Source organism: Aythya fuligula, chromosome 7, assembly GCF_009819795.1.
Source record: "Aythya fuligula isolate bAytFul2 chromosome 7, bAytFul2.pri, whole genome shotgun sequence".
Taxonomy (NCBI): domain Eukaryota; kingdom Metazoa; phylum Chordata; class Aves; order Anseriformes; family Anatidae; genus Aythya; species Aythya fuligula.
Window position 1 is genome coordinate 27444515 of NC_045565.1, and position 27993 is coordinate 27472507.

Here is a 27993-nt window from a genome sequence, read left to right on the forward strand (position 1 = left end):
ATAATTCATCATCACTATAATCCACGCTGTTTATTAATACATATATATACATATATATATATATATATATAGCACAAAGCAGGCTCAGGTCTAGCCAAAAAAACATAATATTTAAAAAAAAAAAAGAGCTTCCTTAATATATACAAACCATTTCAACACATCTCAACCAAAGATTGCACTTTTTGAATAGGGACTATGCTTTTCACCTTTGTGAAATCTGTATTGATCTCAAATAGTCTTTAATATCAATCTGCAATTTACTCTTTTGAAGTAAAACGTAAAATAAATAAACATTTGCCCCATAAGATTAGACAGTTTCATATTGGCTTTAACACTAAATTAGTGTTAAGCTGGTTATATTCAGGGTTTTTCTATTCTCTAAGGATTAAGGCTGTGATTTATTGAATTATACTTGAACTGGACCAGATGTATTATTTATTGAGCTTATATAATCTTGTTAATTTAAGTTTTGGCTTGTAAACAGTTGGAATTTGTTAGTACTTGTTTAATTATGTAGGAACTGTCACCAATATTAAATGATCTGTGTAACTGATTGCAAAGTGTTTCAATTTGTGTTTCTTAAAAGGAAATATTTTAATAAAGAGAATTAAAAGCATAAGCAGTGGTGGGCAAATGTCCCAGCAATGACATGCTTCTAGCTTCCCAGGGGATCTGTTAAGAACCAAAATGAACAAAAGATAGTTTGGGGGGTAAGATAAAAGCGGGAGGCCAAAATGTTTGCTTTCCAATATAATTACTAGAAGTTGTGATTCTTACCAGGTAGTTCCTGCCACACAGATCGCGGGTGACCACAGTCATCTGGTGCTGAAGTGAACACATCTCGGCCTTTCACTCTGTAACTATTATTAATTGTTACTACTGCTTCTGCCTCTCTAGATACGTCTTCACTTCCCTTTTTATTTCCAAATGAACTAGGCAAGCTGGCTGTCCCCACTGGCTTTTCTGTCTCTATCCAGATTGCCTTCTTGTCCTTCTGAGAGCACCGTACAGAATTATTGTCCCCAGCAAAGCTAAGGACACCTCCACATCTTGTCTCCACCTCAAGTCCCCTGTTTGTCTGTTTCCCTTCTCTCCCTTGCTCTCCCTTTGCTGATTTTTCCTCTTTTCATCACGCTGCCACGGAACAGCTGGGGAAATGGGCCATGGGCAAAAAGACTGGCACACGGGTTTTCTGACTCTCCAGTTCGTTAAGTCAGCACTTCAGTCTCTTTGAAGTAAGTGTTTTGCAGCTGAGGCACACGTGCAATGTATTTTAAGCACAAATGGTTTCAGTTCTTCTGCCCCGGATGTACTGAAGCTTTCAAACTCGTGATTTCAATACCATCTCATGACAGCTACAACTCTATCTTGCTCTAAAAGTCAGGAAAGTCAATGTCATGTGTTATTTTGGCATCGTATATCCCTAACAAGAAAACAATCCAGATTGTGCAGTTCAAAATGTAATGAGTTTCCTGTCCAGATTTTGTCATGTGCACTTTTCTTGGCGGAAAGGGGAATGCAGGTGTGAAAGACAACAAAAGATGAACACCAGCCCACACCCAAATACCAGCTCTGCCTTTTGACACAAGGCTGTGACGGGTCTCCCTTTGATATCTGGCCCGTAACCTGGCTGTCCTCCTTGATTAGCAGAGCTGAGGAGGTCAGGGCCATCCGAACACGGGCACCCTCCCAGAAGAAGGGAGCTGGGGCCATGCTGCTCACACAGACGTGTGGCTAGGCTTGTAGCAGGCTCACTGCTGCTCTCACCATGTGGAGGTGGTCTTGGAGAGCAGGAACCACCTCGCTGTGAGTAGCCACAGGGCTGGGATGCTGCCAGGGGCACAGCCTCCCTTCCCCTGCCTTCCATGCCAGCGCAGCCTGGGACTCCGCCGTGTTTGTGCAGGTGGCAGCGAGGGCAGCCCGAAGGAACAGGTTTGCCTTTGCTTGCTTTGACTCCGCCAGCCCTCGCTTATCTCTGTCAATACAAGGAGCACTCCCCATCTGTTCGGCGTGTCTGATGCAATGCTGCACTGTGAGGCCACAGGAGCATGGGTATGTATTCCTGGGGGAAAAGTGCCCCCACTATGGAGAAGGTGGGGACTTTATGCATCTCGCCCTGACCTAATGAACTCCCAGCCCCATGGAAACACGGCTCCCCAGAGGCTGCACTGAAACCAGCATTGTCCAGCTCTTCCTACCTGTCCCCTCTTATTGATAACAGATGCTCCAGAGGGCCCTGCCCGGGGTCTGGAAGCAGGCAGGGGAGCTGCAGGGCCAGCAGGACCCACCTGGCATGCTGCGGTTGCTCTTGGGGTTTATCTGCACACAATTGCATCCGCCTACTGCAGGGGGAGATTTCTAACCAGATACCCGTGGTGATTAAAGCCGGGGAGCTCTCACATCAGGCTTACACTGGTTGAGCAGCCGTCTGCTAGGAGCAGCATTTAACTACCTGAAGTAAGCTTCTTTTAAACCGAAATTGGAGCGTACATCAATTTTTAATTAACTGGGTCAAATCTAAATGAGTGGGCATGTCCAAAAGCTTTTTGTGAACTAGAAAGCTCCATAGGGCAGGCTGAATCCAGCCTGCTAGATGTTTAAATAATTGCCAGGCAGGGCCCTGGCCAATGTTCCTTCAGGTGAGACAGTGAGCACCAGCAGCGCAGCCCCGGCGGGAGGCAGCTTTTCCAGCCTGGTTTCTTCCCAGTGCCTTGGAAATGAGGGATCCTGTTTATAAGCTGTCCTCCCCTTATTTCTGAGCCTTGTTTGAGAACATGCTTATTAGTTCCACCTTCCTCAAACACAGCCTTTGTGTCTTTAAGAGGACACAGGAAGCCTGTTTTGTTTGTGGGTTTCTTCTCTGGCTGGGCTGTTTGCATTGCAGCTGGGTTATCTTTGGCAGATAGCGACGTGTTCTTGGCAGCAAACTTTCACCTTGAGCTCAGGGGGCGTAGCCAGGCAATGTTTTGCACACCTGTGGTGGGAAATTAGGAGAAATTTGCCTGTTTGCATCACTGCTGCGATGCTCAAACCAGTTCCACAGCAGTGCTATTACTGCATGCTTGGTGGAGCGCCTGGCCCCAAGAGGTGGGCACTTTATGGGGCACAGGGTGCACGCACGTGTGTATGTGTGTGTGGGTGCAAGAGCAAGGCTTGTGCTGCCTCGCCTGGACTTTAGCATTAAGCAGTTGGCAATCAGATGTACTTTGCTAATGTTACAATAACAAGTCATAACTTTTTGGTGTGCGCCCAAGCTGTTTCTAACCTCCTTATCTGCCCTGTTTGCTGTTACCTGCCCTAACACAGGGACTTGCTGTGCTGGAGAGGGGGCTGGTTTCTGTGCTACCTGGGGTGCCCCAGCCAAAAAGTGCAGGGAAACAAGGCAGACCTTACACAGGCATGCCCACCGCAGGTCTGGCTGAGTGGAAATGCACTGAGACCACCAGGAAGAGCAGCCCAGGTCTGTCCTGGTGCTAATGGGGATCGGCACTGCTCCAGGGCCTATTTCCATCTGAATGAAAGTGGGAAAGATTAACACAGTTAGGCACAATATGCTAGATATTAGACTGCCAACAGGCCAACAAGGCAGCCAGGATGCTGTAAGTGATCCCAGAAGCCTTCTCTTTCCTTTTCTCTCACAGATCATGCTGGGTGGGAGGGTGAGGGGAGCTGTAGTGTGGCAAAATAGGAAAGAGCCTTCAGCCGTTCCCTCCTGTGCCAGGCACTGTTGGTGCAGGAGTGGACAGAAACCTGGCAGTGCCTTGTGTGGCTAACACCAAGCTGAGCATGAAATGGAGCCAGGAGGTCTGACAGAAGTTGGTAGGCCCAATGTTTGTGGGTACTTTCCACCAGCAGGCCAATGTCTCTGTGGCTGCTCATTCACAGGCTGTGTGTTACCTGCTGCTTTTGTCCTCCTGCAAAGGCAGATGCTGCCTCTCATTCACAAGCTGCCACTGTTTAGCCATCAGCACGTCTTTACCCAAACCTCCTCTGCAGACTCTGATCCCAGAAGTAGCAGTGAGAGCCTGGTTGAATCGCTACCTGGAACTTAAGGTTAAGTAAGTACCCGTTTACACTGGGCTCAAGCAACCCAGTAAAATGAGAAGAAAACAAAACAAAACAAAATCCACAAAACAAGAAGTGAAAGAAACCCATCAGAAATGCCATTCAGTCATATTCTTCCTCAGAGCTGCTCCATCTCTTTGCACTCTGGGCATGTTCACGCCGTGGCAAGGAATGACATGAACTCACTTTCATGAGTTACTCCTTGCCAGCCAAGCAAAGTGGGACGTGAATTATGCTTGCTTAAACCACTGTGCAGGTGGTCTGAGAAAGTGGATGTTACCTCAGAAGGAGCAGGCAAGGTGTGCGTGCACCAGGAGCTGGTATGGGTCAGCTGGTACAGACTAACTAGCTCTGCTGTGGTATCTTGATTGCTGGTGATTGTGTGAACATGCCTGAGGATGCAGGCAGTACAAAGCAGAGCAGTGCTTATGAGGTTTTTGAAACTCACATCTGCTGTTATTTGGTCCTGGAGGCTTTCAGCAAAGACCACCCACTGAAACAAGAATCATTTTCCTGAAATGCAAGGGACCAAGACGTATTCAGTCTCATTCAATGCCCTTCTATGATCTCGTGGAGCCTTTGAATTCCTCTTTACCTACAAGAGATTTACTGTGGTGCAAAATGAGTTCCTGGAGCAAAAAGACTCCTTTCTAAGGGGATCTGTGCTCTTAGGGCTCCAGGTCTTTGGTCTTTAAAGATTAATGCTCCAATGTGCATTATCATAGGTTGCTAAAATATTCTTTTTCCCACCAGTTTCCTCATGTCAGCATTTCTGGAACTCCAGAACATTGCGGCTGCTGTTATGTAAGGATTTATGAATGGCCACAAAGTTCAAAGGCATATTGGCAACCCCAAGTCCTGAAAAGCCAGCACTCAGCCCAAGCCTTGCCCCATTTCCCAAGAAGAAATTATTTGCCAACTAGTTCTTTTCCCAACTTTTTTTTTTTTTAAATTATTATTAGCTAGTGAACTTTAGGATCTCTTTATTCACTTCCTTATTTTGGAGCATTTAAGTCGCACTGGTTTCATATTTTCAAATCTTTCATCCACAACTTTGAGCACATGCTTTGTTTATAAATGGGAGCTGCAGTTCCCTTGTTTCAAGGAGCTGTGATTTTACAATACAGTCCCCAAAGGTTAAAAATTAGGATAAAATCACAGGAGTTGCCAGCAGCACACAGAGTCTCCTCTGTTGGGGAGAGGAGGTGTTGGACTGCAGCGAGTTGCAGGCATCAGCTCCAGCTCCTGTTGTGTTAGTGAGTCAAATAAAAATAACCTCATGGTTACATGCAAGCTCTGCAGGCCCAGCTGAGAAGACAACCTCATCTCTTTTTATCTGCAGTGCGTCACCAAAGAGCTCCCTTTGTAAACCTATGGGTTGATTTCCCTGCTCCAGATCTCTCCCCAGAAGGCCCTGGCAGCCCTGGCAGGGTGCCCTCAGAGTACAACAAGCCCTCCCCAGGATGCAGGGCAGGACGTGCTGGCCAGGCACTTTTGGGACACGTGGCTGTGGCTGCTCCCAAGCCGGGCACATTTCGGCCTGAGCGATCTTCCTTTCTCCCCTCTCCTTCCTCTTCACTGCTGTTTTAATTGCAGCTTCGTGCCTCCTTCTACGTAGCCCCCCTCAGCTTGAATCAGATCCCTATTGTCTGTGTTGTCAACACAGCTGTTTAAATCCCTGCCCCCAGACACTCCTGCCTTCCAGAGAGCTGTCTGTGAGCAGCAGGCACCGCTCTGAGCTGGGGGCTTTTTGTCAGGTCCCGGGCTCAGGGCAGATATCCATTTGGCCCAGCGTGAGGGCAGAATGGAGCTGAGCTCAGGGAAATAAATCCTCTGCTCCAGCCAAGCCTGATGCTCGCCGCCTGCACGCTGGTGACTTCTGCAGTGCTCCAGCCCGAGACTGACGGGCAAAGCAGAGCGAAGCGAATGATTAGCATTATTAAAAACGCTTTGCAATTATGCAGCGTCTTTTCATCTGAAGATTTCAAAGCTTCGCAGCACTCACAAAGTTACTTATTATCCCTGGCATTCAGCAGAGTCAGGAAATGAAGGAAAGCAGCTAAGTGACTCGCCTTAGGTCATGCAGTAAGTCGGCGTCAGAGGTGGGAACTGGGTCCCGAACTGCTGACTCCACTGCTGCTCATGCCCCAGCACGAGGCCACACCTCTGCCTCGCTGTGCCGGGCCTTCTCCTGGGGGTGCAGAGCTGGGGGAGCCCCCTGAGGGTCAGCACAGCTCAGTCAGGGGGTGCCTGGCTGGGAACAGCACTGCCATGCTCCCCATGAAGGACCCTCACGCCGAGGGTCTGTTGTGGGGTCTGTCATGCTTGGGGCTGCCATCCAGCTTGTTGTGCACCCACAGCCCTTAGTGCAGGCCCTGCAGGGCGAGATGTGGTGTGGTGAACGCCGCCACCGCAGCCCCTGTCACCAGGATGTTCCCCGGCCAGCCTGCTGGCCATAAAAAGGACCTTTCTTTATGGCTGTCTTCTCCACAGCCACTTCAGGCTGGATGGCCCAGAATGAGCTCTGTAAGAACTGGAGGCGACCAGAAGCGGTTCTGCTTGTATCAGCACTGCGCTCACTGCAGCAAAGGTGCGGCAGCACGGGCTGCCTCCTGACTGGGTGCTCCAAGCCTGCTGAGCAGCCAGGATATACGTTCATACACCCGCCAGGAGATCAGAAATTTATTTCCAAAGTGTTCCTCTCCGTGGCTGGCCGAGCTGGCTGTGCTGAGAGGGACGCACCGGGTGCCAAACCCACGTGCCTTGCAGCAACTGAGCCGAAAAAGCCAAGCCCTTGTAGGCTGCCCCTTTTCTAACTTTCCATTCAGTGTCGGGACTTCAGGGTAGCATGTCAGCATGGGGGGAACAAGGAGGGATTGAAGGGGTAGAGAGAGGAAAGGTGGTGAGAGACAGGTTGGCCTCAGCTGCCAAGAGAAGGGCTTGGCTGAGTCTCCTGGCCCTGCTGAGGTAAAATACCTCTTGGGTGAACCACCACGAAGCTCACCTGCACACTTATATTTTTAAGGTTAAAATTTATCTCTAAAAAGGGCAACAAATCTACTTCTGCTCTTCCGTTCTGGTTTGCTGATATTTACCCTGGAAATAATAGAAAAAAATCCACTTTTGTCAATTTATTTTTTTTTCCCCTGAAAGACTTCAGATGCTTCAGGCTTTTTACTGACAAACAACATCCTGCTTAAAGTATTACATCCTGCAATCAAGGCAAGCTTGACAGATTTCTAAGGTGTATTTAAACAAATAGCAGTAACTAATCAATATTATCAGCTTTTCTTAGGAGCCTGGGGATTTACATGTCTCAGTGTTACTGGGATGAGACTCCAGGACTGGGAATAAAACTCCAGTTAATTAAGCATAACTTCACTGGGGATAAAACCCAGGCAAGGGGGAAAACATGAAAGCAGATGCTGCAGTTAAATGAATTTCAACCTCAGAAATAATATTGAGAATAAGCAGTCATTACAAGGAATCATTTTGAAATGGTAAAAAAAAATGATTGGTTATAAAAGCTGTGTCTCATAAGTCAGGCAGAGTTTGGTCTTCTAAAGGATATTAATAAAGCATTTTTCCTGGTTTCACATGGTTGAAGAAAACAGGGAAGGAGGAAAAAGAGCAGTTATTCTGCAGTGAGAATGGGATAGAGTTTAATTTATGTTAGGTGTGTGCAAAACCTGAGTTCATATGAACTCTCACTGAAGTTAAGGATGTTAACCACGTGGCAGCAGCTGAGAAGGAGAATGGGATGGGGCCGTGGAAATGTTCACAGCCAGCATAGAAACAAATCTCCGGGCTCCCTCCTGCACTGAAGGCAGAGGAACGGGCTCATCCACATGCCAGAGCTCCTGAAGAACTGGCCCCAGCGTCTTCAGCAGATTCCTCCAGTTAGGGACCAGAGCAGAGTGAGCACACAGCCTGTGTGTATGAAGTGAACCGATCTGGACAAGAACAGGCACGAACGTTTCAGCTTAATGGTATATGAAAAGCTTCAGAGCAAACTGTGAAGGAAAGGATAGGTAAAGAGAGGGAGGTAAATGCCGTGAGATTAATTGGGTTTATCAAACCCATTTATCTTTCTTGGGTAAGGTAAGGCATTTACTTGGTGAGAGAACTGGGGTGGATCTCATCCATCTGGGCTTAAATTGCACAGTGCTTATGGTGCAATGTGGAAAGTCCTGAAAAAGGGGAGAAGAGATTTAGCACAAGGTGTAAATTCAGTAAAGACCTGCCATGAGAAGAGTGCAAGACTGCCAGGCTAGAGGGAAGTTACCGGGGGGTGTTAAACGTCATTCCTGGAGATCTGGCAAAGTGCTCTTGTAAATGAGCTTGGCACAAACGTTGGTGGAGAACTAGTGAAATTGCTGATGACAGAAAATACCAAGCAACCTCAGGACAAAAGAGGCCTGAGGTATTATACAGAAAAAAGGTAGTCAGCTACAAGGAGAGAAATCAGCAGAAAGGGAAGGTTGTAGGCACAGATGACCAAACCCTTTCCTACACGCAAACTGGCAGCTCACACTTTGATCACAGAATAACTCAGTTGCCAGAGTGGTGGAATCATGAAGAAAGTGCGATCCTAGAATACAATGGGAAAGGCACAGCCCAGGCTGCAGTGAAAGCACAGTTGTACTCAATGAGAGGCTACTTTTCTTGATTTTACAATGCAGGAGGATTTCTCTCTGTCAATACATCATGGAAGTATCTCCCAGGAAGGGAATGGGAAGACGTAGTGGTACTAAAGGCCAGTGCTGGTAGATAATAAATGAGCAAAAGGAGGCATCAGACATTTTTAACAGATGATTGTTACTAACCATTCGACAATCTGGGAGGAACAGCCTGCCAGTTGCAGTCGTGCATGCAAAATATTAAATTGTTCTGAAGACGGAACTTGATAAGTTTGTGAGAAGGATTATATCACATGGTGCCTGTGATATGGGACGTGGTAGCCCAGAAGTTCCTGCCAGTCCTATGCACATAGGTAAATATTTTGTAACCCTCTGACAATATAAATATGGAGCATGTGATTATACACACACAGAAAGCGGGCACGTGATTTATTAATCACAAGACCTCAGCTTGTCAAATAATAATTACAAGACAATAACACACCTTGTTGTAATAAGTGGCTCCCTAAGATTTTCTCCCACAGTAAACCAGTAAAAAAAGGACAATTATGCTGAGGTAAGGACAATATTACATGTTTCTGGTCGTTAGCTTTTAAATGAACTCACTGTCTGGAAGTCTTTACAGGCAAATCAAGGGCTCCCTTTTTCTGCACATTTCACAAGTTCAGCCCTTTCCTGTAAAGTGTCTTTTCAGAGGCATGATTGTCTTTGTTAAGGCAAGAATGAACAGATGACAACTGTAACACAGAGGAGACATGCCTGAAACAGTTTTACAATGCAAACCCAAACCTGGGGTGTCTGCCAGGAGGGTGCACTGAGAAGCACGAACAGGGATGGGTTTTGTGCACTGTCAGGGTGCACAAGTCACGATACAGACAGGCAAGCTATGATTTGGGAAAGCACTTGTCCAAAGACATCTCAGCAAGTGACTCTTGAGTTTCCTCAGACAAATGTGAGACTATTCCTCTGCACCTCCCAGAGGTGCCCGTCCCCAGCAGGTGCTGCAGATGCAGGGCAGCCTGGCCACAGCTCACATACAGGGCTGCAGGAGGATGTTCAAAAGCAAATCTAATTACTGAGCATTAAATAAGTGAAGGCGTGCTTTAGCATCCTTTCAACCCGGAGCTGACACTGACTGGTAAGGAATGGGATTGCTGTGCTTGCAGTTCATTTTATGAAGGCACCTTGAAGCCCATGCAGAAGACACAAAATAAAAGTGCATTGAAGGCAAAGAACCCAGAAGGCCAAGAGACAGGGAACTGAGCAGAGCAGATTGATTTAGCAGATACATTTTTGCTGTCTGTGTTATGGATAGAAATCTATATTTTAAGTGACACTGCGACAGACTAGATTGTGATCAAACAGAACCGCTGAGGTTTCAAGATCGCAGACACTGCCTTTTGAAAACACTTAAGAACAGAAAGTAAAACTCTGAGAAATCCGCAGTGGGGAGTGCAAAGAAAATGCCCTGCGATGTGTTTAACCAGAGGCAACCTCTCCGCTTTCTGCTGCTCTCTGCGGTGCGGGAGGGCCGATGGCCAACGCGAGCCACAGTGGGATGAAAAGCAAAGGCCAGCAGCACGCCCACGAGGGTGCGTGTGCTCTGGACCCAGGCTGGGGAAGGGCTGCTCCACGCGTTTTGGGGAACTCCAGCCAATGGTTTCCTCCCCTGGGTGTCATGGGAGGGCTTGGCCAGCGAGCGAGAAAGGGAGGGGAGAGTTTGAAAACAACCCAGCAGGCGCTAAGGGAGGAAGAGAGCTGGGAAGTGACCCGCTCGCCTCTCTTGCAGCACTCTGCTCCAGGTGGAGGGCAGCAGGGGCTCCCAGCGGCTCCCCACGCGGCGTGGCGTGGCACGGTGTGACACGGTGTGACACGGTGTGACACGGTGTGGCACAGCGTGGCAGAGCTCCTGGCACAGGTAACCTCGCGTGGCAGCTGCGGGTTGCCCACAGATGCTCAGAAGGGCTTTTTTCTTCTGTTTTCTTTTTTTTTTTTCCTAAGAAAACCTGGGTTTGGTCTGAGTGATGCATGGTTTTTTGCCCTCTTGTTTCGAGGGGGATTTGGGAGGTATGTTGGCTATTAATACAGCTGGGGGATGGAGGCAGGGAGGGAGCAAGCAGCCCTCTGCAGCTCAGAGATTTGTGTGTGATTGGCTCTGTCTGTTCAATATTAAGGTTTTGAGGCTGGGAAGGCAAAATGGTGATATCTTTTAGTAGGCTGGTAGATAACAGTGGGAAAATACAAATAATCTTGCATGCACATCAGTCCTTTTTCATGTCACAGTGTCTTAGAAATCTGAAAGTATGGACAGTCAAACATAGATGAGATTTTCAGTGTTTGATAACCGGGGTGCTAATAGAGACGTGCAGCAGAAGAAAGGAAACCTACTCTGTTTTCTTGTCTGGCAGTGTGCTGGTTAGTTCAGGAGCGTTCATCTTCTCTTGATTTAATCACCCTGCTTTTGGGCCTCGTGGAAGTGACCCAGTCCAAAATTTAACCAGAAAAATCCTCCCCCAAATTTTCTGCGGTGCTTTACACCAGGTAGTAGCAATTGCCATGTGTTTTGTGGCATCTTCTCTTGTCACTATTTCAAAATGCTTTTTCTGCCACCTCCTTTCTCCTCTTCCAAGCTCCTCTCCTGTCTTGCTGCAGGGAAAGCCGAATTCCCTGATCTTTGCTAGTGGATAGAAATTATTTTCCAGATTTCTGAGCTGTAGTGGTATGTACTACTCGGTTAGGGTGAAAGAGCAAACTAGAAATTATTTTTTGATTGATGGGGGGAACAACATAGTTTGAGGTTGCTTCTGGGTTGCTTATGAAAAAAGCCTTGTGTGAGCATGTGAAACTGTCCCGACTTGAAAATGCCTGGAAAAAAAATGCCTGGAACCTGGAGTCTTCAGGAACAAGAAAGATTTTCTTCCTGTCATTTGCCCGACGGGAGCAGCATTTATCATTTATCACTAGAAACACGGCAATCACGCCGCACGCTCGTTTCCCAGATCACTGTTGTTTTGATTCTTAACCCTACTTTTGATGATTCATGTGGAGCCGGGCCAGCAAATGCACTCGGAGCCTCTTACACAAGGGAAGCCTGCCTTTTAACTCCCTCAAAACCACGCCAATTTGGAGCAAAAATCCACTGGAATAATACCTAACAGCCCCATAAAACTCAGCTCATGGGGCATTTATGTAAAAAACAGCGTGAAACCCAGCTGGTAAGGGACGAACTGAGGGGGATTCTCTGTGGGGAGTGAAAAACCTACAGGGCACAAACCCCTCAGCGGGGCGGTGTGGGGGCATGGGGAGACGGGCTGTGAGGCTGCCTCCATGTAAAACCTGCACATAAGGCAGGAAGGTGGAGGTTTGGGGCTGGGTGAGGGTGTAGGACTGTAGGTGTGCAGGGTGTAGGACTGTAGGGTGTAGTGGTGTAGGACTGTAGGGGTGCAGGTACAGGCCACACAGCCCAGCAGCGGCCCCCTCCCCACCCGAATGGTTCCGTCCCGCTCCCCCCGCCCCTCATGGTCTCGCCCCCCTCCTCTCCCTTCTCTGCCCAGCGGGCCGAGCCCCCCCCCCCACCTCCCCACCCCAGTCCGCTGATTGGCCGAGGCGGCGGGCGGGAGCCAGCCAATCAGCGGCGCCGCTCGCAGCCGTGTCGCTGGGGGGAAGAAAACCCAAACAAGCGGGGCCGGGGGGCGGGGCTCGGCCGAGCGGGGCCGAGCGGAGCCGAACGGAGCCGAACCGAGCCGAGCCCGGCCCCGCCCCGCTCCTAACGGTCCCGCTCCCGGCTGAGGGCTGAGGGGAGGTGCCCGGCCCGGCGGGCCCTGAGGGGCTCCCGTGAGGTGCGGGGCAGCCCTGCTGTGGGGAGCTGCAGCCAGGGCTCTGATTGACGTCTATTATCCTACCCGAAACCTAAAGTTCTGTTATAAACTACGTTTTTCTCTTAATTGGTGCTGAATTTGGGGGTTTTGTCTGCTTTTTCAAAGAGGTGCAGCGGCTGATGGGACGTCCCGCTGGGAGGGGTGCAACGCTGCTGGCATAGACCCACCGCACGGCCAGCCCTGAGGAGGAGCTGCTGGATGACTGTGTGAGGTAAACGCCAAGCAAACGTGTCTGAATTGAGCAAATGTGAAGCAAAATTCCCTGCTCTGAAGCTGTGGGTAGATCCGTGTGGTGCCAGGGGGTTGGGCTCGACGTGTCCCTTCCAACGCTGGGTATTTGGGATGTTCAGGGGTTAAAAATGGTGTGGGGATGAGGAGGATCGTGTATTGCATTAAATTAACTGTTGGGATGGGTGTTAGGAAATGACAAGGTGGTGGCAGTTTGGTACCGTGCCCTAACCCTTCAGTTCCTTTCCTGTCAGTGCGCTGCGATGAATCGTGTGCAGTTGGTAGGTCTGTGGCCGGAAAGTGGGCATAAAAGGGGAAAACCAGGAAAGGAGAAAAGCGGAAGGGAGCGATGCCGTTTGGTGTCACAATCTTGCCACTCAACGGTAAGCTGCTTTCAGGGCAGAAATGGATGAGAAAGAAGAGCCACGGTATTCTGATGGGACAGGCACGTACTGGTAATAGTCACAGTGCTACAAAGTGATCTGTGAGGATCTCGCAGGTAAAAAAAAAAAAAAAAAAAGTGCACGGGGAGTTGTGAGGCTGCTTTAATTTTGTGTACATTAAAGGGAAGATGGATGAGCTCGGGAGGGATGAGCTCTTTCACAGTGACCTGTGGTGGTTTGTGGAATAGCAGCTGCTAGGAAAAGAGAGCAACAAAAAAAAGTGAAATGTTCAAACTTACCCCGTGCTGATTGGCACAGAGACGTGAAAGTTTGACAGTTGTACATAAACACATACGTTAAAATATAACCGCTGTGTCCTTGAGGGGAGGAACAAAAATACCTTGTTTTTTAAGGATTTGTCTGAACTTGATAAACAAGTACCATTTTATCAGTATAGTTCAACCTGAAGAACATTTCTCTTGTGGATGCAATTATTACGTTGATATCGCATGCTTTTGTAGATAACTGCTCTGCAGAGGTGGACGGTCCTAGGTTGATAGAGGTGACTTATCAACTTAAAAAAGCTGCATACAGGGGGCTTGTACCCTTAACATAACGGTTTTTATCCTGGTTCCTCCTATATAAGCAGCAGAACTAACAACTGCTGAGACATAAAGGCTTTGATAGATGTGTTTAAGGGTGGTGCTGTCTCATGTTACATCTTCTACCTTCTCAGGAGTTTTTCAGTGGCTACTGGTAGTTAAGTATAACTTAAACATATTTTGTGAGTGAAGCCTTCATAGCTCTGTACTCCTTTCGGACTTAGTCTAGTGCTTTTCTTCACCTGGGCTTCTCCTTTTCCGTTTAGGCCCTGAAGGGAAAGCATTGAGACTTTACATTTCACAGTCAGTTCTGTTAAGCAACTATGGAAATAGAAAAGGAGCACGTTTATGTTAACACAACAGGTAAGTAATAGATTCAGTACCTTTTACTTATATTTGCTTAGCTGACCTCAAGTGTTCTCTGTTGTAAATCGTACTGCCTGTTAATTTTTAACACTGCTGCTTTAAGAAAAAAACTTCACATATTTAGAGAATATGTGTTGAAGTTTGTTTTTTTTTTTTTAAAGGTTATTTCTTTCAAGTATATATTACAATATCCTGCTTGATGTTTATTTTGAAGCTGCTCTGAAAATAATAATGAATATAACATTTCTCCCATAAGTTAGTAAATAGTGACTTTCGACTCTGTCATCTGATTTTTCAGTAGTGCAGGTGTAAAGGCAGGTGTGAAACTGCCTTGAAATTGACAGCTTGGTCCATATCACAAGCACATTTTATCATGCTTGGTCAAATTAATGTAATTTCATGTTGTTTTTATGTGCCTTTCAGAGATTGTGATGATCTGCACCAACCTTCTTATGTCAATTAGTTTCTGTAGGTTTTGTAATTCTTTTTTCTAAAAAAAAAAAACAAAAAAAAAAACAAACAACTACATATGGATGGTATGCGATGCAGTTGAAGTGGCAGCATTCTCCATATGAACTCTTACTTTAAGCTTGAAGTAGTTTGCTGCAGAAGATGCATTGCTTCTCAGCATTTTAGAATGACGTTTGGATAATGGATGGGAGGCTGTGAGATATCTAAATTGATCTAATTTGGTCAAATGAAACTTGTAGGTAGGTAAGTATTTGCTGAACGTTCTTTTTGTCTAATAGTAGTGCCCATAAAAGCACAGCTTTCAACTATGCCTGCTAGGCTTAATAGCAGGTTAATTAGATCAATTTGGATAACTTTTTAATATGTGTAAGCAAAGCCTTAAAGTGTATAGGATGCTGTTCCTGCTTGTATATGTGATGTAGATCTTTCCAATGTCTCATTTTAACGTCATTTTTTGTGTACTTCTAATGAAAGAGATTTATAAAATTATTCAAAGCTAGTTTAATCTATTTTTATTTTTTTTTTCAACCTAATTAGGTGACTAACAGTGGAGGGCCAGTAGGTCACGGTATTGTGGAGTAAGAGGCTACAGGTGGAACTTACATGGTGTTACATAAAAATAAAAAAAATGTAGTAAGAAATCAGTAATGCAGTATGAAATCCTGAGTCTGGACGACGGGTTGGACGTTTCCTGTGGATGATTAAATTTAGATTTGAACCTGAGATTGGGACTGTGTAGAGGCTACACTGTTGTCTTCCCCTTTTTTCTTAGTAGTCAAAGTCATGATTGACTCGTGTTAATTAAATGTTGACCATTTTCTTTGAAAATGGAGAGAAGTAAGTGGTCGTCGAAGAGTGTAGATCCTGTGTAGCCTGGTTGCAGGTCTGAACTGGAGAAATTCATGGGAGACTGGGCATGGTGCAGAATCTTAATTCAGTTATCTGAGATGAGCTGGTTCTGCTGGCGAGGGCTCCCTGGGGAAGAGAAGGAAGGAAACCTGTTCAGTTTTGCTTTTTTGCCCTCTGCTAGCTTTATGCAAATCTTTCATTGTGGTATTAAAATATTATAAAGCTGAGAGTGCTTGTTGTGGGAATTCTTTTCTGTACGTAATGGATGCTTTTCTTTTTTTAGCTTGCTGCAAGCATAAAGGGAATGCTTTTGTGGGAGTAATGAGTGGAAAGATGAAGCTTATATGGGAATGACTGCATTATTGTTCAGCTATAGCATTCACATCTGTGAGCACTAATATCTAAATGTTGCTTCTTTGATCATGAAGGAGGCAGTTGCATCAGGATTTCTTCATTTTACAGTGCAGTGTCCTCTTTGATATGAGTAAATACTATGAGGTTGGAAATATTTTATTAGTGCACTTTGCTTTCAAAACATTTTCATGAGCTTGTTTTGAATTGAAAAAAAATCCTGTTCTGAGAACAGTTGCCAAATGAATGCTTTTAATTAGAATGTATTGGAATGGTAAAGTAATATATTTGTCTACGTTCAAATAGAAGTTTAAAATACTCTTCATGTTCTGGATTTAGGGCTTCAAACTTTTCTGTAAAGCAGGTTTGGCACAGCTGGAAAAGCAGCTTCTTCTGTGCACCTCATCAGTGTACATCCTGGGGTTGGGGCCATAGGCTGTGGCTGTGAGACTCTACCAACTGCAGGAAAAAAAAAAAAAAAAAGAAGAAGGAAGAAGAGGGGGAAGAAGAATTTACAGGGACTTTTGCACTAAATAAAACATTCTGCTGAACCATAGAGTTCATGTGGGGGAGAGTCTAACTCTCTGAAATACAAGACTTTAATGCACATTTAAAATTTGTATCTAACTTAAGAAAATTGTGAAAATCAGTGAAATTATTGCACCTCTCAATGCTCTGAAATATTTTTGGGTTGTTAAGTTGTGAGAGGGCTTTTTTCATTGTGCAGAGGGTGTTTTAGAAGGAAACAGGGCTTGTTACCTATTACATGTGATTGTAGCGGGGAAAAAAACATGGTAATTTTTAGAAAAAGTCTTGAACTACCCCACAGTAAGGAACAATCCCTAAAGAAGAGAGATCACATTGTTTCAAAATACTTTATTCTGAGTTTTTGTTACCAACCTTTCCAGATTTTGTATTAAACTGCACTTTTTTCATACCTTTAAAAACAGAAATTAGTGATCTCATTCTTGTATTTTAAGTGTAAATCGTTGATTTTTCCAGATGGTGAGCTTTGTTTGAAATTCCTTGAATGAGAGGAATGTTGCTTGATGATGTAGGAAATTAATTTCACTTCGGTGATTATTCTGTTAACATTGCTGAGTTCTTACAAAATTTACTGCATTGGCAGTTCTGTTTGTTTCCAAGTCAAGCGATGAGTGGGTGGGGTGATAACAGGGCACCTAGACCTTCTGTGCTGAGGAATTCTGATAGATTGTTTAACACGGGTGGAGTTCTTTGCGGTTTACCTGTTTATAAATGGTTTATTCATTTGCTGTCTGCCTCTTGACATATGCTCTGTTTAGATTGTGGATGGTATGTGGAGGGGGATAAGGAACGCCTTATTGCTGTGATGTATGGACATATTTAAATTAAACACCACCGTTTGCCTGTTGAATATGAGTGCTGTTAAATGCTGTAATCCATTTTAAATGCAGCATTTTGGTATTTTAACATAAAATACTTTAAAACAGTAACGAAATTTCCACTTTGCCTCCTTTTTAAGAACTTGAGAACCTCAGTGATGCTCCATTTTCCGGTGATGAAGAAAATGGTGGGTCTGACGAACGAAAGACTGAAATCAATGGAAATTGGATTCCTGCAACTTCGATTACTGAAGCCAAAATAAACGCTAAAGCCAAGAGACGGTTGAGGAAAAATTCTTCCAGAGATTCTGGGCGAGGAGACTCTGTCAGCGAGAATGGAGAGACACAGAAGACCGGAGTTGTCATTCCAACGAGCCCAAAGGGGAAACTCCTGGATAGGCGGTCCCGGTCCGGAAAGGGAAGGGGTCTGCCAAAGAAAGGTTGGTGTAGCTTAGTGAAAAGATTACTGTGATGATGATTCTGTCAAGAACATAGAGATTTTGTTCTCACTGAGAACCATACTTGTAGCCCACAGTCTATGCAGGCATTTGCTCCTATTGCCACCTACCAACCAAAAAAAGCTAGGTGGAATCTTTATATCAAAAATTTGTGAGTATCATTAAGTAACTTGTGTCTTCGAGTTAGGTATCTTTTAATAGTAAATTGAAGTAATCTTTTAATAGTAAATTGAATATGAATTTGAACTATTTGGGGTTGAGGCGGTTCACAGGAGTGTTACTAATGCGAACTGAAAGCATGGCTATATTCGAAAGTATGGTTGTTTCAAACTTCAGCAATTCTTACATAGTTTCATTCTTCTAGTGTCTTACTGGAAAGTAATGAAAAGACTGGTTGCTGAAGTGGGAACGTGTCAGAGAGACACTTCTGCCCTTTTCAGCAAATATGGCTAGAGTCAGGAGGTGGTCACAAGCACATACTGAGTCAAAGAATGTTGGGATGAACTGAAATTATTGCATGTAAGCTGACTGTCCTTGCTTGCTGTCCTCTATTTCGCCAGGTGGAGCAGGTGGTAAAGGAGTTTGGGGAACACCAGGTCAAGTGTATGATGTGGAAGAAGTAGATATTAAGGATCCTAATTATGATGATGACCAGGTAGGGCAAATTTCCTTGCACAATGCTTGTTTTGATTTCCGTTATTACTTAAAATTGCCGTGATGCTTATATTAATGAAAGTTTAACCTCACAAGTTATGCGGGTGTTGGACTATCTGTACTAAATGCTCATTTTTATGTTCAGTAATGGATTGTTGGCTAGCTAAAGGGGTGTGATGTAGGAGTGTGGCAGTGTAACACTATAGATCTTAGACCTAAACTTTCCCTCTGTGTCTGACAAGGCAGTGTGGTTTTCCCAGGTGTGTTCTTTCATTGCTTGTTCCCATGGAGGTGAATGTTGCAATGCTGCTCTAAATTGCAAGCAAGCACCAAGTTAAAAATACCACACAGATTTTTAATTTGGGAGTTTAGTCCATGACAGTATCTGTTAGGGATTGCTCTCTTCCTTATATTTCTCTTCCTTATATTCCCAACATAGCCATTTCTTGTATCTGCTTGGTATTTGTTGTGGAAGATTGTGCCCTACAGCCATATTATTGGGGAGAACATCCCCCGAGTGATGGAGGAATCCTTTGAGCAGAGGTTGCTGCTTGTAACCATAGCTGCTGAGGTGATGCTATCTCGGTATGCCAGGACCTGCTTTCAGAATCATTTTTTCCTGCAATTCAACACTGACATCAGCAGACATGGCTATTGAAAACGAACCTGATGATTTCATAAAATGAAGCTTTATGAAGAATTAATATTCCAAGGAATACCTGCATGCTTAGCTTTTCATAAACATAGTCTATTGTGATAGGAAAAATAGGCTTTTGGTCTTCTGCTGGAATTCTTGACCGTGGTAAGCTTCCTTCTGATAGATGTTAGTTGGAAGCTTTTTTTTTTTTTTTTTTTTTTTCTTTTTCTTTTAAATATTGCTTTGATCTCTAGTATTGCTCTGAGTATTACTTCTGAAGTCTTTGAGGAACTGAATTATAGTGGAGAACTCTTCAGGACCAGGTTATACAGGAGGCAGCTGTTGTGTGATTCCTTTTTCTCTTTAGGGAATGTCTTCACTCACAAATGTTCTGAAAATGCCTTTCTCTGTCATGCTATCACCTGTCTGATCACAAAGTCCCTCCAGGGAAGAGGGAAAACAGGCAGGCTTGTCGTGCTGTCAGGGACAGAAGTACCATTGCAGGGAAGGCTGCTAGAAGTTAAATCTTCTGTTGCAGCACAGATAACTCAGCTGGGCTTTAACAGGAGTTTCTGTCACCCTCCCTTGAGTACATAGGTACTTGATCTCTGTGTTCATATAGTGTCAGCAGAAATCCAGTGACAGAGTTTGAACTATTTTCTGTCATTGAACAGTAAATTCAAAATGTAAGAAACGTGACATTTAGCCAGCATCATCCACAGTTAAACTGTAGAGACATAATCTGGTGTTTTCTGGTAGAATACTAAAATATAAAAGCATTAGGGATGTAGAAGGTGTTTTTTGATGCTATTAATGCTGCTGAAGATTTAAGAAGTGACTACTGTTTACAAAAGGGTTTATGCTTTTGTTTCTTTTGAAATAGGAGAACTGTGTCTACGAAACAGTAGTTCTACCTCTGGATGAAAGAGCATTTGAAAAAACTCTAACACCAATCATACAGGAATATTTTGAACACGGAGATACTAACGAGGTTTCGGTATGTCACATGCCTTTATTTACTTCAGGGGGCAAACCTGTAGTGCACAAGGGAACCCAACTGCCAGCTGTAAATGAGTGTTGGCAAGAAATGTGCAGTAAAAATAGCTAAGCAGTTATATTCATTACATAAGCAGAAGCGTACGTGTATGTGTGTATACGTATTTGTTTATAATATATATTTAATATTGAAATGATGAAATGTTAATCTGTTTTGTTTTTCAAATCTTATTCAGGAGATGCTGAAGGATCTAAACCTCGGTGAAATGAAATACAGCGTGCCAGTGCTGGCTGTTTCCTTGGCGCTGGAGGGGAAGGCTAGTCACAGGGAAATGACATCTAAGCTTATCTCCGACCTTTGTGGGACAGTAGTAAGCAAAACTGACGTGGAAAAATCATTTGACAAACTGCTTAAAGATCTACCTGAATTGGTGTTGGATTCTCCCAGGGCACCCCAGGTATATCTGCAAATTTTTGTGGTAGAAGTCAAAACCTTTTCCTTCTAAATTACAGCTAAAATTGATCAAGCAAATTGAAACAAGGCACTGCGTTTTGAAAAACAGTTATAGATTGTCTTGATATCTGTAATCCCCTATCCAGTTTCCCAGGCTGTGTTTTCTACTTTGAGCTGTCTCATTTAAATAAAATCTGAAAACCAAATACGTTGTAACTTTCTACTTAAGCTGTTTTGAAATTCAAGGTTTATATAAAAATGCTTTTTTTTATTTATTTATTTATAGTTGGTTGGCCAGTTTATAGCTAGAGCTGTTGGAGATGGGATTTTAAGCAGTACTTACATAGATGGCTACAAAGGCACTGTGGATTGCATCCAAGCTCGGTAAGTTTCTTGCTTTCTATAGCAACGTTTTTTTCTATTCCACATGCCTGAGAAGGAAATCATGAATACGGGGCTTCAGGATAAACCATGTGGTTCTGTAATTGCTTTTCTAATTTCAAACTATCAAAAACCCACATCTGCAACAACAAAATCTAGAATTGCAGATGCCAGAGGAGAAGTACTGAAAGTGCCTTAAAACTATATTCGATACACTGGAGTTCATCTTGTCAGGTTTGTCTGGCTTTTGTTCTGGGGGGGATAACCTGAGCTGAAACTAGACGTGACTATAGAGGGTTGTGTCTTCTACAGAGAAAAAGCTTTAATGTGACTAAGGACTAATAGCATCAGGACAGCTGCTGTAAATATGTTGTGAAGTACGCAAGTGATCAAGTGTTTTGCCTCACAAAGATTTTAAGTTTGTGTAGTGCTTTCCTGGACTTCCTTTGTGACGTTTCATTTATCAATAAAGAGAGTTGTTTTCAGTTCCGGGGTGAGAAGTCTGAAGGAGCAATCTCTGAGCAAAGAGGAGCATTTCAGTAACTAGCCATGCATTTTTAATTTTTTCCCCATAAGTATGTTTCAGGCTCGATACTGAGATGCTAAACTCATACAACTTCTAATGGTGCTTAACTGGAGCTGTCTTTTTTCACTGTTTTTCTTCTCAATGAAACAACAAACATCCCTAGTTCACAACATTTTTGCAACTACATATTTGCCTTCTGAAATGCTGTCTTGGCTTAAATTCCAAAGGTTTCACAATTCTTTAGACAGAAAACATTTCAGTGCAAAAGCCACTTTTCAGCATGGAAGCAACTCAAGCCTCTTGTTCTGAGATACACATGCTAGCCTGCATTTTTGGAGGAGCCCAGATACAGTTCCTCCCTACAAAAGAAACTATTAAATTATTTCCTATGAGACTGTTTCAGGGTTTCAGGTTCTGCATTGATGACACACAAACACTACCATTGCAGGATTGTTCCCTGTTCAGAGCAAAACATAACCAAAAGTGTATGGGTGGCAGAAGGAAAGCACAGGAAGGGTTCTCTTGCTGGCTTCTTGATCTGGGAGGCCCAGTGGAGTTATTAAACCTGACCTTTTTCCAGAGATAGGATCACTTCGGTCAGAGAAGAACAGTGGGGGTGAGGGTGTAGATGCTACAGATGTCTTTTAGAGATTTATTATGAAACTTTACTAAAATTTGAATTTCTCTTTCTAGAGCGGCTCTGGACCGAGCCACTGTGTTGCTGAGTGTGACAAAGGGCGGAAAGCGTATAGACAACGTGTGGGGGTCAGGAGGCGGCCAGCAGTCTGTGAAACACCTTGTTAAAGAGGTAACTCATGTCTACAAAACTCTTCTCCCCAGAGTTTACTGTTTGTCTAAGCTTACGTTGTTTGGGATGGAGAAAAGAGATGCATACATCCCATAGCAAAATGATGTCTCGAGTGTTGTATTTTTTTTTTTTTTTTAATACAAAGTAGGTTTTAAAAACTGATGTAGATAATTTTGTGGATGGAAATGGATGTCCGTAGTGGTCAGTGGGGGGAACAAACTAGGTAATATTCTTTATTGCAAGATTACACCTATTCTTACTTTAAGCAAAATTTTAAGCACTTAGCTTTTAGGAGTTCACAGTACAAAATGATGAAGTAATAGAGGAGCCAACACGAAACTGGCTAAACTAAACTATCTTTTTGGCATCAGTGATTAAAAGCACTGTAATAACTCAAAAAAGAGGGAGGAGGCAGAAACAGGGAAGCTTGATGGTCCCTGCTATGAAGCAAGGAGGTTTAAAGGAAGCAGTCACATTGTAATTCCTAGTTTGTGAGTGTAGCAGATGACAGGAGCTCGGGGAGAAGGTAAGTTTATGTAGATATCTTACAAAACAATGTGCTTGCATATTTGTCTTACATTATGGGCAGGTATTTGGCTTACATTGTGTTTCAGGTCTCAATTTAATTACGTTTATAAAAACACTAGCTGCAAGTTTCAGGAACTAACTTGCTGCCAGGTTGATTATGCAGCATGAAGAAAACAGATCATCATCAAAACAGTTGACAGCTTTTAAATCTTGTATCTAATTAGTTTTTGTTTTGTTTTAAAATTCAATAGATTGATATGCTGCTGAAAGAGTATTTGCTTTCCGGAGATGTACTGGAAGCTGAACGTTGCCTTCAGGAGCTGGAAGTACCCCATTTTCACCATGAACTTGTGTATGAAGTAAGGAGAAATCAGTCCCTTTGAGGACTGCCAGTAAAACCAACAGATTTTGTTTTGATGTGGGCATGCATATAACGTAACTGGAATTTGAAGCTGATGTTGCAAGTTCTGATGTTATTTAAATAACGAAATTATTTCATGTAAAGCTAATGGTTTATGTGTTCACTGTGTGTATGTTGTGCAAGAAGTTGCTGGTCCCTCTGGGAATATCCAGAGTTAATTTTTTTTGTTGTTGTGTTCAGATTATTACAGATCTCTGAGGTCAGCTTATTTTCTGCTGAAGAACAGCAACAAATAGTCATAGCTTGTATTGGTGTTGACTTGCTTCAATTGTGTACTACAACAGATTTTAGACATCTGTGTATTCTAATGGGTGTTCCCTATTTCTGTTAAGTTATCAAGTTTTCTCTTTAGGGTGGAATTATTCCTTCTAGTACATCTGTAAAAAGCTTTGAGATGTTTTAAAATCAGACTATATGAGAGAAGGATCTTTGTTTTATGTGGAAGGTGACTGTTCAGAATTGGGAGATGGTTGTTCACCAGTAAGGCCAAACACCCACAAACTGCAACATTTACTCTTCAATAAATTGACTCCTTTTAGAAAATCCTCTTAGGATAGGAAAACAGATACCTCTTGGTTGATGGGGTTTGTGGAGACAGGTAAAGTTGTAAATTTTCCTCTAAAGTCCTGGATGCAAAAAGCATAGACACAAAATTCATCTGTGCTGCAGCAACCAGATGGGTAGTCATATATCTCTCAAACCAGGAAATATTCTGCACTCTGTCTACTCCTTTCTGTTTTTTTTTTTTTCTTCCATACCTTTTATCTTTATGCAAATAACTTTTCATCAGTCTTTCTTTTCAAATAATAATATACTGGAATTGTATACGATTGCATTTTCTGGGGAGACAAGTCCACAGTAATGCGTTCATTGCGTTTTGTACTTCATGTGCTTACATGTGTACTTGAACTGCTATTTTCTTTTCAGTTAAAATGCTTACATGATTTGTTTTAGGCAATTGTGATGGTTTTGGAGTCAACTGGAGAAAAGACCTTTAAAATGATGCTGGATTTGTTGAAATCTCTCTGGAGATCTTCTGTCATCACTGTGGACCAAATGAAAAGAGTAAGTGTGGCACTTACAGAATACTGGAAAAGGTCTTTAAAAACTTGCTTAGTTTTTACCCACTTTTAATAAGTATTTGTAGCCCATTGCTGACTCTGCTGCTTTTTTTCCTCCCTTCCCTCCACGGTCACTCTGTATCCCATACAGATAATGCCATTATCTCATACAGACAATGTCATTTTCCTCACACACATTTCTCGTGTATTGGAGGGAGTACAAAGGGGTTCTGAGCAGCGGTTTTCTCTTCAGCTGTGGGGTACAGAATATCTGAATCTTCACTGAAAGATTTTCAACTGATTTTATGCAATTAAATGATAAAAAAGCAATCATAGTATGCTGTGATATAGCTACGTGTCTTTAAAATTATTTTTCTTATCCAGTATACTTCATAATCGAGAAGTGTGTTTTCTTCCTTCTGTTACTACCCGTGCAAAAGCAGCCTGGCTATCACAGAAACCCAGATAGCACAGAATGTATGACTTAAGAAGCTTAAAAATTCAGCTAGTGTATTTATATAGATGGGTAGTTACATAATCCTGTGCTATTGGTTGGTATTATACCTTGCTTTGCCACTAATTTGCAGGTGCTCTGCTTTCAGTTTGTTGAAACTGTCTGAAGTATACGTGAAATTACATAAAAAATCATCCTCTGAGTGCAAAAGGGCGTTTTAAAATAATACAATCATTGAATAACCAGATTATTATTTGTGTTCTTACACTGCAGGGCTACGAACGAGTTTACTGTGAAATCCCCGACATTAACCTGGATGTGCCACACTCCTATTCTGTGCTGGAGCGGTTTGTAGAGGAATGCTTTCAGGCTGGAATCATCTCCAAACCACTGAGAGACCTCTGTCCTTCAAGGTAGGTGTTTTACTAGAGATAGTGCTTTATATCCCCAATGTAGGTAACAGAAAGCAGGATCTTCGTGACCCGAGTGTTAGAGATTGGAACCCAAAACTAGGAAAGATGGAAAAACAGAAGAGGGTTGGACTGGGAAACCGTTTATTAAAAAGCTGCACTAATACAAAACCTTTTACATGGAGGCTGGGATAAATATTTGAGCAAAGCAGGGCATCTGCTGAATCCCCGGCACCATGCCTGTCTGCTCTGCAGAGGACAAAGGCCCGCCTCTCCTCTCAGCTTTGCCGATTTCCTGGGCAGAGATCAGCGCATCACTGAGATGCAAGAGTCAGATGTCACAACGATCCATGCAGGCAAAGCTGGAAGAAAAACAAAGCTTGAAAAACAGCTTAAATATACTAAACAGCATTAGCCGAATTCTAGGATTAGACAACCAATTCTCCTTTTTTGTTTAAAAGGAACTGGGATATTTATGCAGCATAAGCCCCACGTACCTGATCCTTTACTATCTGCCCATCGTGGGCTTTGTAAGGTGCTTTTTGTTTTGTTAGTGTTTGTTTGAACTGCAGGTCATCAGTATTCTTTTCTCTCCTTACTGGTCACAGTTTCATTTCCTGTGGGAAATGTGTGTAAAAATTTGATGTTAAAACCATTACTCACAATTTTGCGCATTGGGAATATTGCTTGTTAGATCTTTTCCAGTCTGGGTGTTTCCTTAGGCTTCTTAAAGCATCTTGACAGCTTGCAAAAAATCAGGTTTGGAAGGTTTAGTGACTTCATTGAAAGCAGCCTCCACATGTGGACTTCAGGCTTGATATTGAGTTAGTCTGTATTCCGATACCAACTGTTTTGTGGGCTTGGGGAGTAGGAGGGTTGAAAGTCATCGCTGCAGCAAACGCTTGATTATACTTCAATTCTCACGAATATATTGAGAGGCATTTTTGGCTTATGTACTTCAATTTGGGGTAGAAAAATGCCAATTTTAGGCTTTTAGGCAGCATCTTTTGCAAGTATGAATTACAAAAATAAATAGAAAAAGGTAAGCAAAGCAGAAAGAACTCGACAATACAAATTTTGAAAAGCTTCCTAGAAATGAACCAAGATGTGAGATGCAGATGAATTTTCAGCAGTTGAAGGGTGATTGTCAGCTGTATCTTGCTGAATCTTTTACACCTTGTATTTGACTCCCAAGATCAAGAGAAGATTCTTCACGGTGATAGATGAGAAAAAGAAATTACACCACTAAACTTCCTGAAAATATACTTTGTGCTCTCTTACAGGGGCAGGAAGCGTTTTGTGAGCGAAGGAGATGGTGGCCGGCTTAAACTCGAAAGCTACTGAATGTGGGAACTGACTCCCGAAGCCTGAAGTTTAAAGGGACAAGAGATAGATATCTATATATATACAGACACGCGTGCTTGTTGGTGTGTGTGTATATATGTACGCACATATATTGTATACCAGAATTCTAAGAGTTGCTTAGCACAGTTCATATTTTTTTAAAAATACATCTTTGGGGTACAAATCATTTTTTTTAAATAGTTTTATAAATTTCAGAAAGAACTTTTTTTTTTTTTTTTTTGGCATACAGTAGAACAACTGGCCACTCCGCTGTGGTGGTGCCTTCAAATAAGCTACCTTTTTATAAGTGCCATACGTTGTGACCTAATCATTCCATGTTTGCATCGATGTTTGACTGCCGCTCTTTCTTTCAAGGACAGTGTCTTTGTCATGAAATCACTGGCTTGTACAAAGCTTTATAGAAGGGTCAAGTTAAGCTGCTGTGATCCCATTTTCATTGCTGCTGAAGAAATACTGTGCTTTGGGAGAAAAAAAAAATAGCTATTTCTTTGTAAAGAGCCCATGGAAACGGAGTTGTTGGGTCATGGGACAAATTCACCTGTTCTGGGGCAAAACGCAGGTCGGTTTTAGATGTTCCAGCTACCACCTACCAAACCAGTCGAAATGTTTTTTCTATGTAACTGGAAAAGTGAAACGTTCTGGTAAAAACATATTAAAAATATTTTTTTGTGAAGCTCTGCTTTCTGTCTTCATTTTTAAAATGATGTTTTACAACTGAACTGCTCCCATCTCTGACGGGTGAGGCGTGCATCTATCACACTACGAGTTAGAAGATGTGAGAGAGCAGTGACTAAGCACTTAAATTACGGGTAACAATTTTAAAAAGTGTTGTTGGAACACTTTTAACGCGCCCCCCAGCCCCTATCCCCTCCTCCTACCTGTGGCCGGGCGGCTCCCGGCGCTAGCGCTGCGAGCCCGGCGCCCCCCCCGAGGCCCTCCCGGCCGCCTCGGCCGCCGCCCGCTGCAGCTCCTCCAGCTTCTCCAGCGCCACCGACTTGAGGGGCAGCACCTTGGGCTTGCACAGCACCATGGCGGGGACGTCCTCGGCCGAGAGCTGCCCTGGGGAGGGGACAGGCAGGGGGTGAGCGGGCAGCGCGCTGGGGCCGAGCCGAGCCGGGCCGTGCCCGCCCGCCCCTACCTTGCTTGGGCAGCACCTCGCGGAACGCAGCCTTCCCCTCCGGCATGGCGCCGCTGCCGCCAGGAGAACTACAAGTCCCGGCGTGCACCGCGCGGCGCAGCGCTCTGCATGCGGGGGCGTCTCCCTCGGGGCATGCTGGGAAATGTAGTCCTTACGGTGCGGGCAGGCATACCAGCAGCGAGGCCCAGGGGTAGTCCCGCGAGGTTGACCTGGCCGCCCGGGGTGTGTGCGGGTCGCCCCGCCCCGCCCGGGCCCTCTTAGTGTTATGGGATGGGCTCCGCGCCCTGCCCGCCCCGGGCTGTGTGGTGAAAGCCTGCACCCTGCTGACCCGGCCTCGGCAACCATGTGTTTAATTGCACTGAAATGCTGGGAGCGTCCTTCAGCCTCCTCCTCCAGGGGCTGTAGGGAAAAGCACAGATGAACCCACTAAGTCACGAATCAGAACCAAAATGAGTGCCAAACAGCTTTCTGCCCCCTGTGCTCTCTGCTCTGTCTCAGTGTGGCC

General features: G+C 44.1%; 2 protein-coding genes across 3 annotated transcripts; one reads left to right on the forward strand and one right to left on the reverse strand.

The window, feature by feature from the left end:
* Positions 1–10470: 10470 nt before the first annotated feature.
* On the forward strand, positions 10471–26526 carry PDCD4 (programmed cell death 4). 2 transcript variants are annotated; one of them, XM_032191266.1, is made up of 13 exons: positions 10471–10623; positions 12689–12794; positions 14063–14159; positions 17338–17637; positions 18216–18310; positions 19830–19943; positions 20179–20400; positions 20683–20780; positions 21997–22111; positions 22891–22998; positions 24015–24125; positions 24849–24988; positions 26269–26526. In XM_032191266.1, the coding sequence occupies exons 3-13, from the start codon at positions 14120–14122 to the stop codon at positions 26327–26329; spliced, it is 1404 nt and encodes a 467-aa protein (XP_032047157.1). In that variant the 5' UTR covers positions 10471–10623; positions 12689–12794; positions 14063–14119; the 3' UTR covers positions 26330–26526. The 2 variants fall into 2 exon arrangements, with proteins under 2 accessions (XP_032047157.1, XP_032047158.1); XM_032191267.1 differs by lacking the exon at positions 10471–10623 and adding an exon at positions 12485–12544.
* BBIP1 (BBSome interacting protein 1) lies at positions 25113–27577 on the reverse strand. The gene is made up of 3 exons (XM_032191268.1): positions 27489–27577; positions 27229–27409; positions 25113–25347 (listed from the first exon to the last, which is right to left on the reverse strand). Exons 1-2 carry the CDS (start codon positions 27532–27534, stop codon positions 27252–27254), a joined length of 204 nt encoding a protein of 67 aa, XP_032047159.1. The 5' UTR covers positions 27535–27577; the 3' UTR covers positions 25113–25347; positions 27229–27251.
* Between the last annotated feature and the right edge of the window lie 416 nt (positions 27578–27993).

Coding starts and splice junctions, on each gene's coding strand:
- PDCD4 (XM_032191266.1), top strand. CDS start 14,120: ATGGAAATAGAAAAGGAGCACGTTTATGTTAACACAACAG. Junction 17,638..18,215: donor AAGGGGTCTGCCAAAGAAAG/GTTGGTGTAGCT, acceptor CTATTTCGCCAG/GTGGAGCAGGTGGTAAAGGA. Junction 22,999..24,014: donor ACCATGAACTTGTGTATGAA/GTAAGGAGAAAT, acceptor GATTTGTTTTAG/GCAATTGTGATGGTTTTGGA.
- BBIP1 (XM_032191268.1), bottom strand. CDS start 27,534: ATGCCGGAGGGGAAGGCTGCGTTCCGCGAGGTGCTGCCCAAGCAAG. Junction 27,410..27,488: donor CGAGGTGCTGCCCAAGCAAG/GTAGGGGCGGGC, acceptor TCCCCTCCCCAG/GGCAGCTCTCGGCCGAGGAC.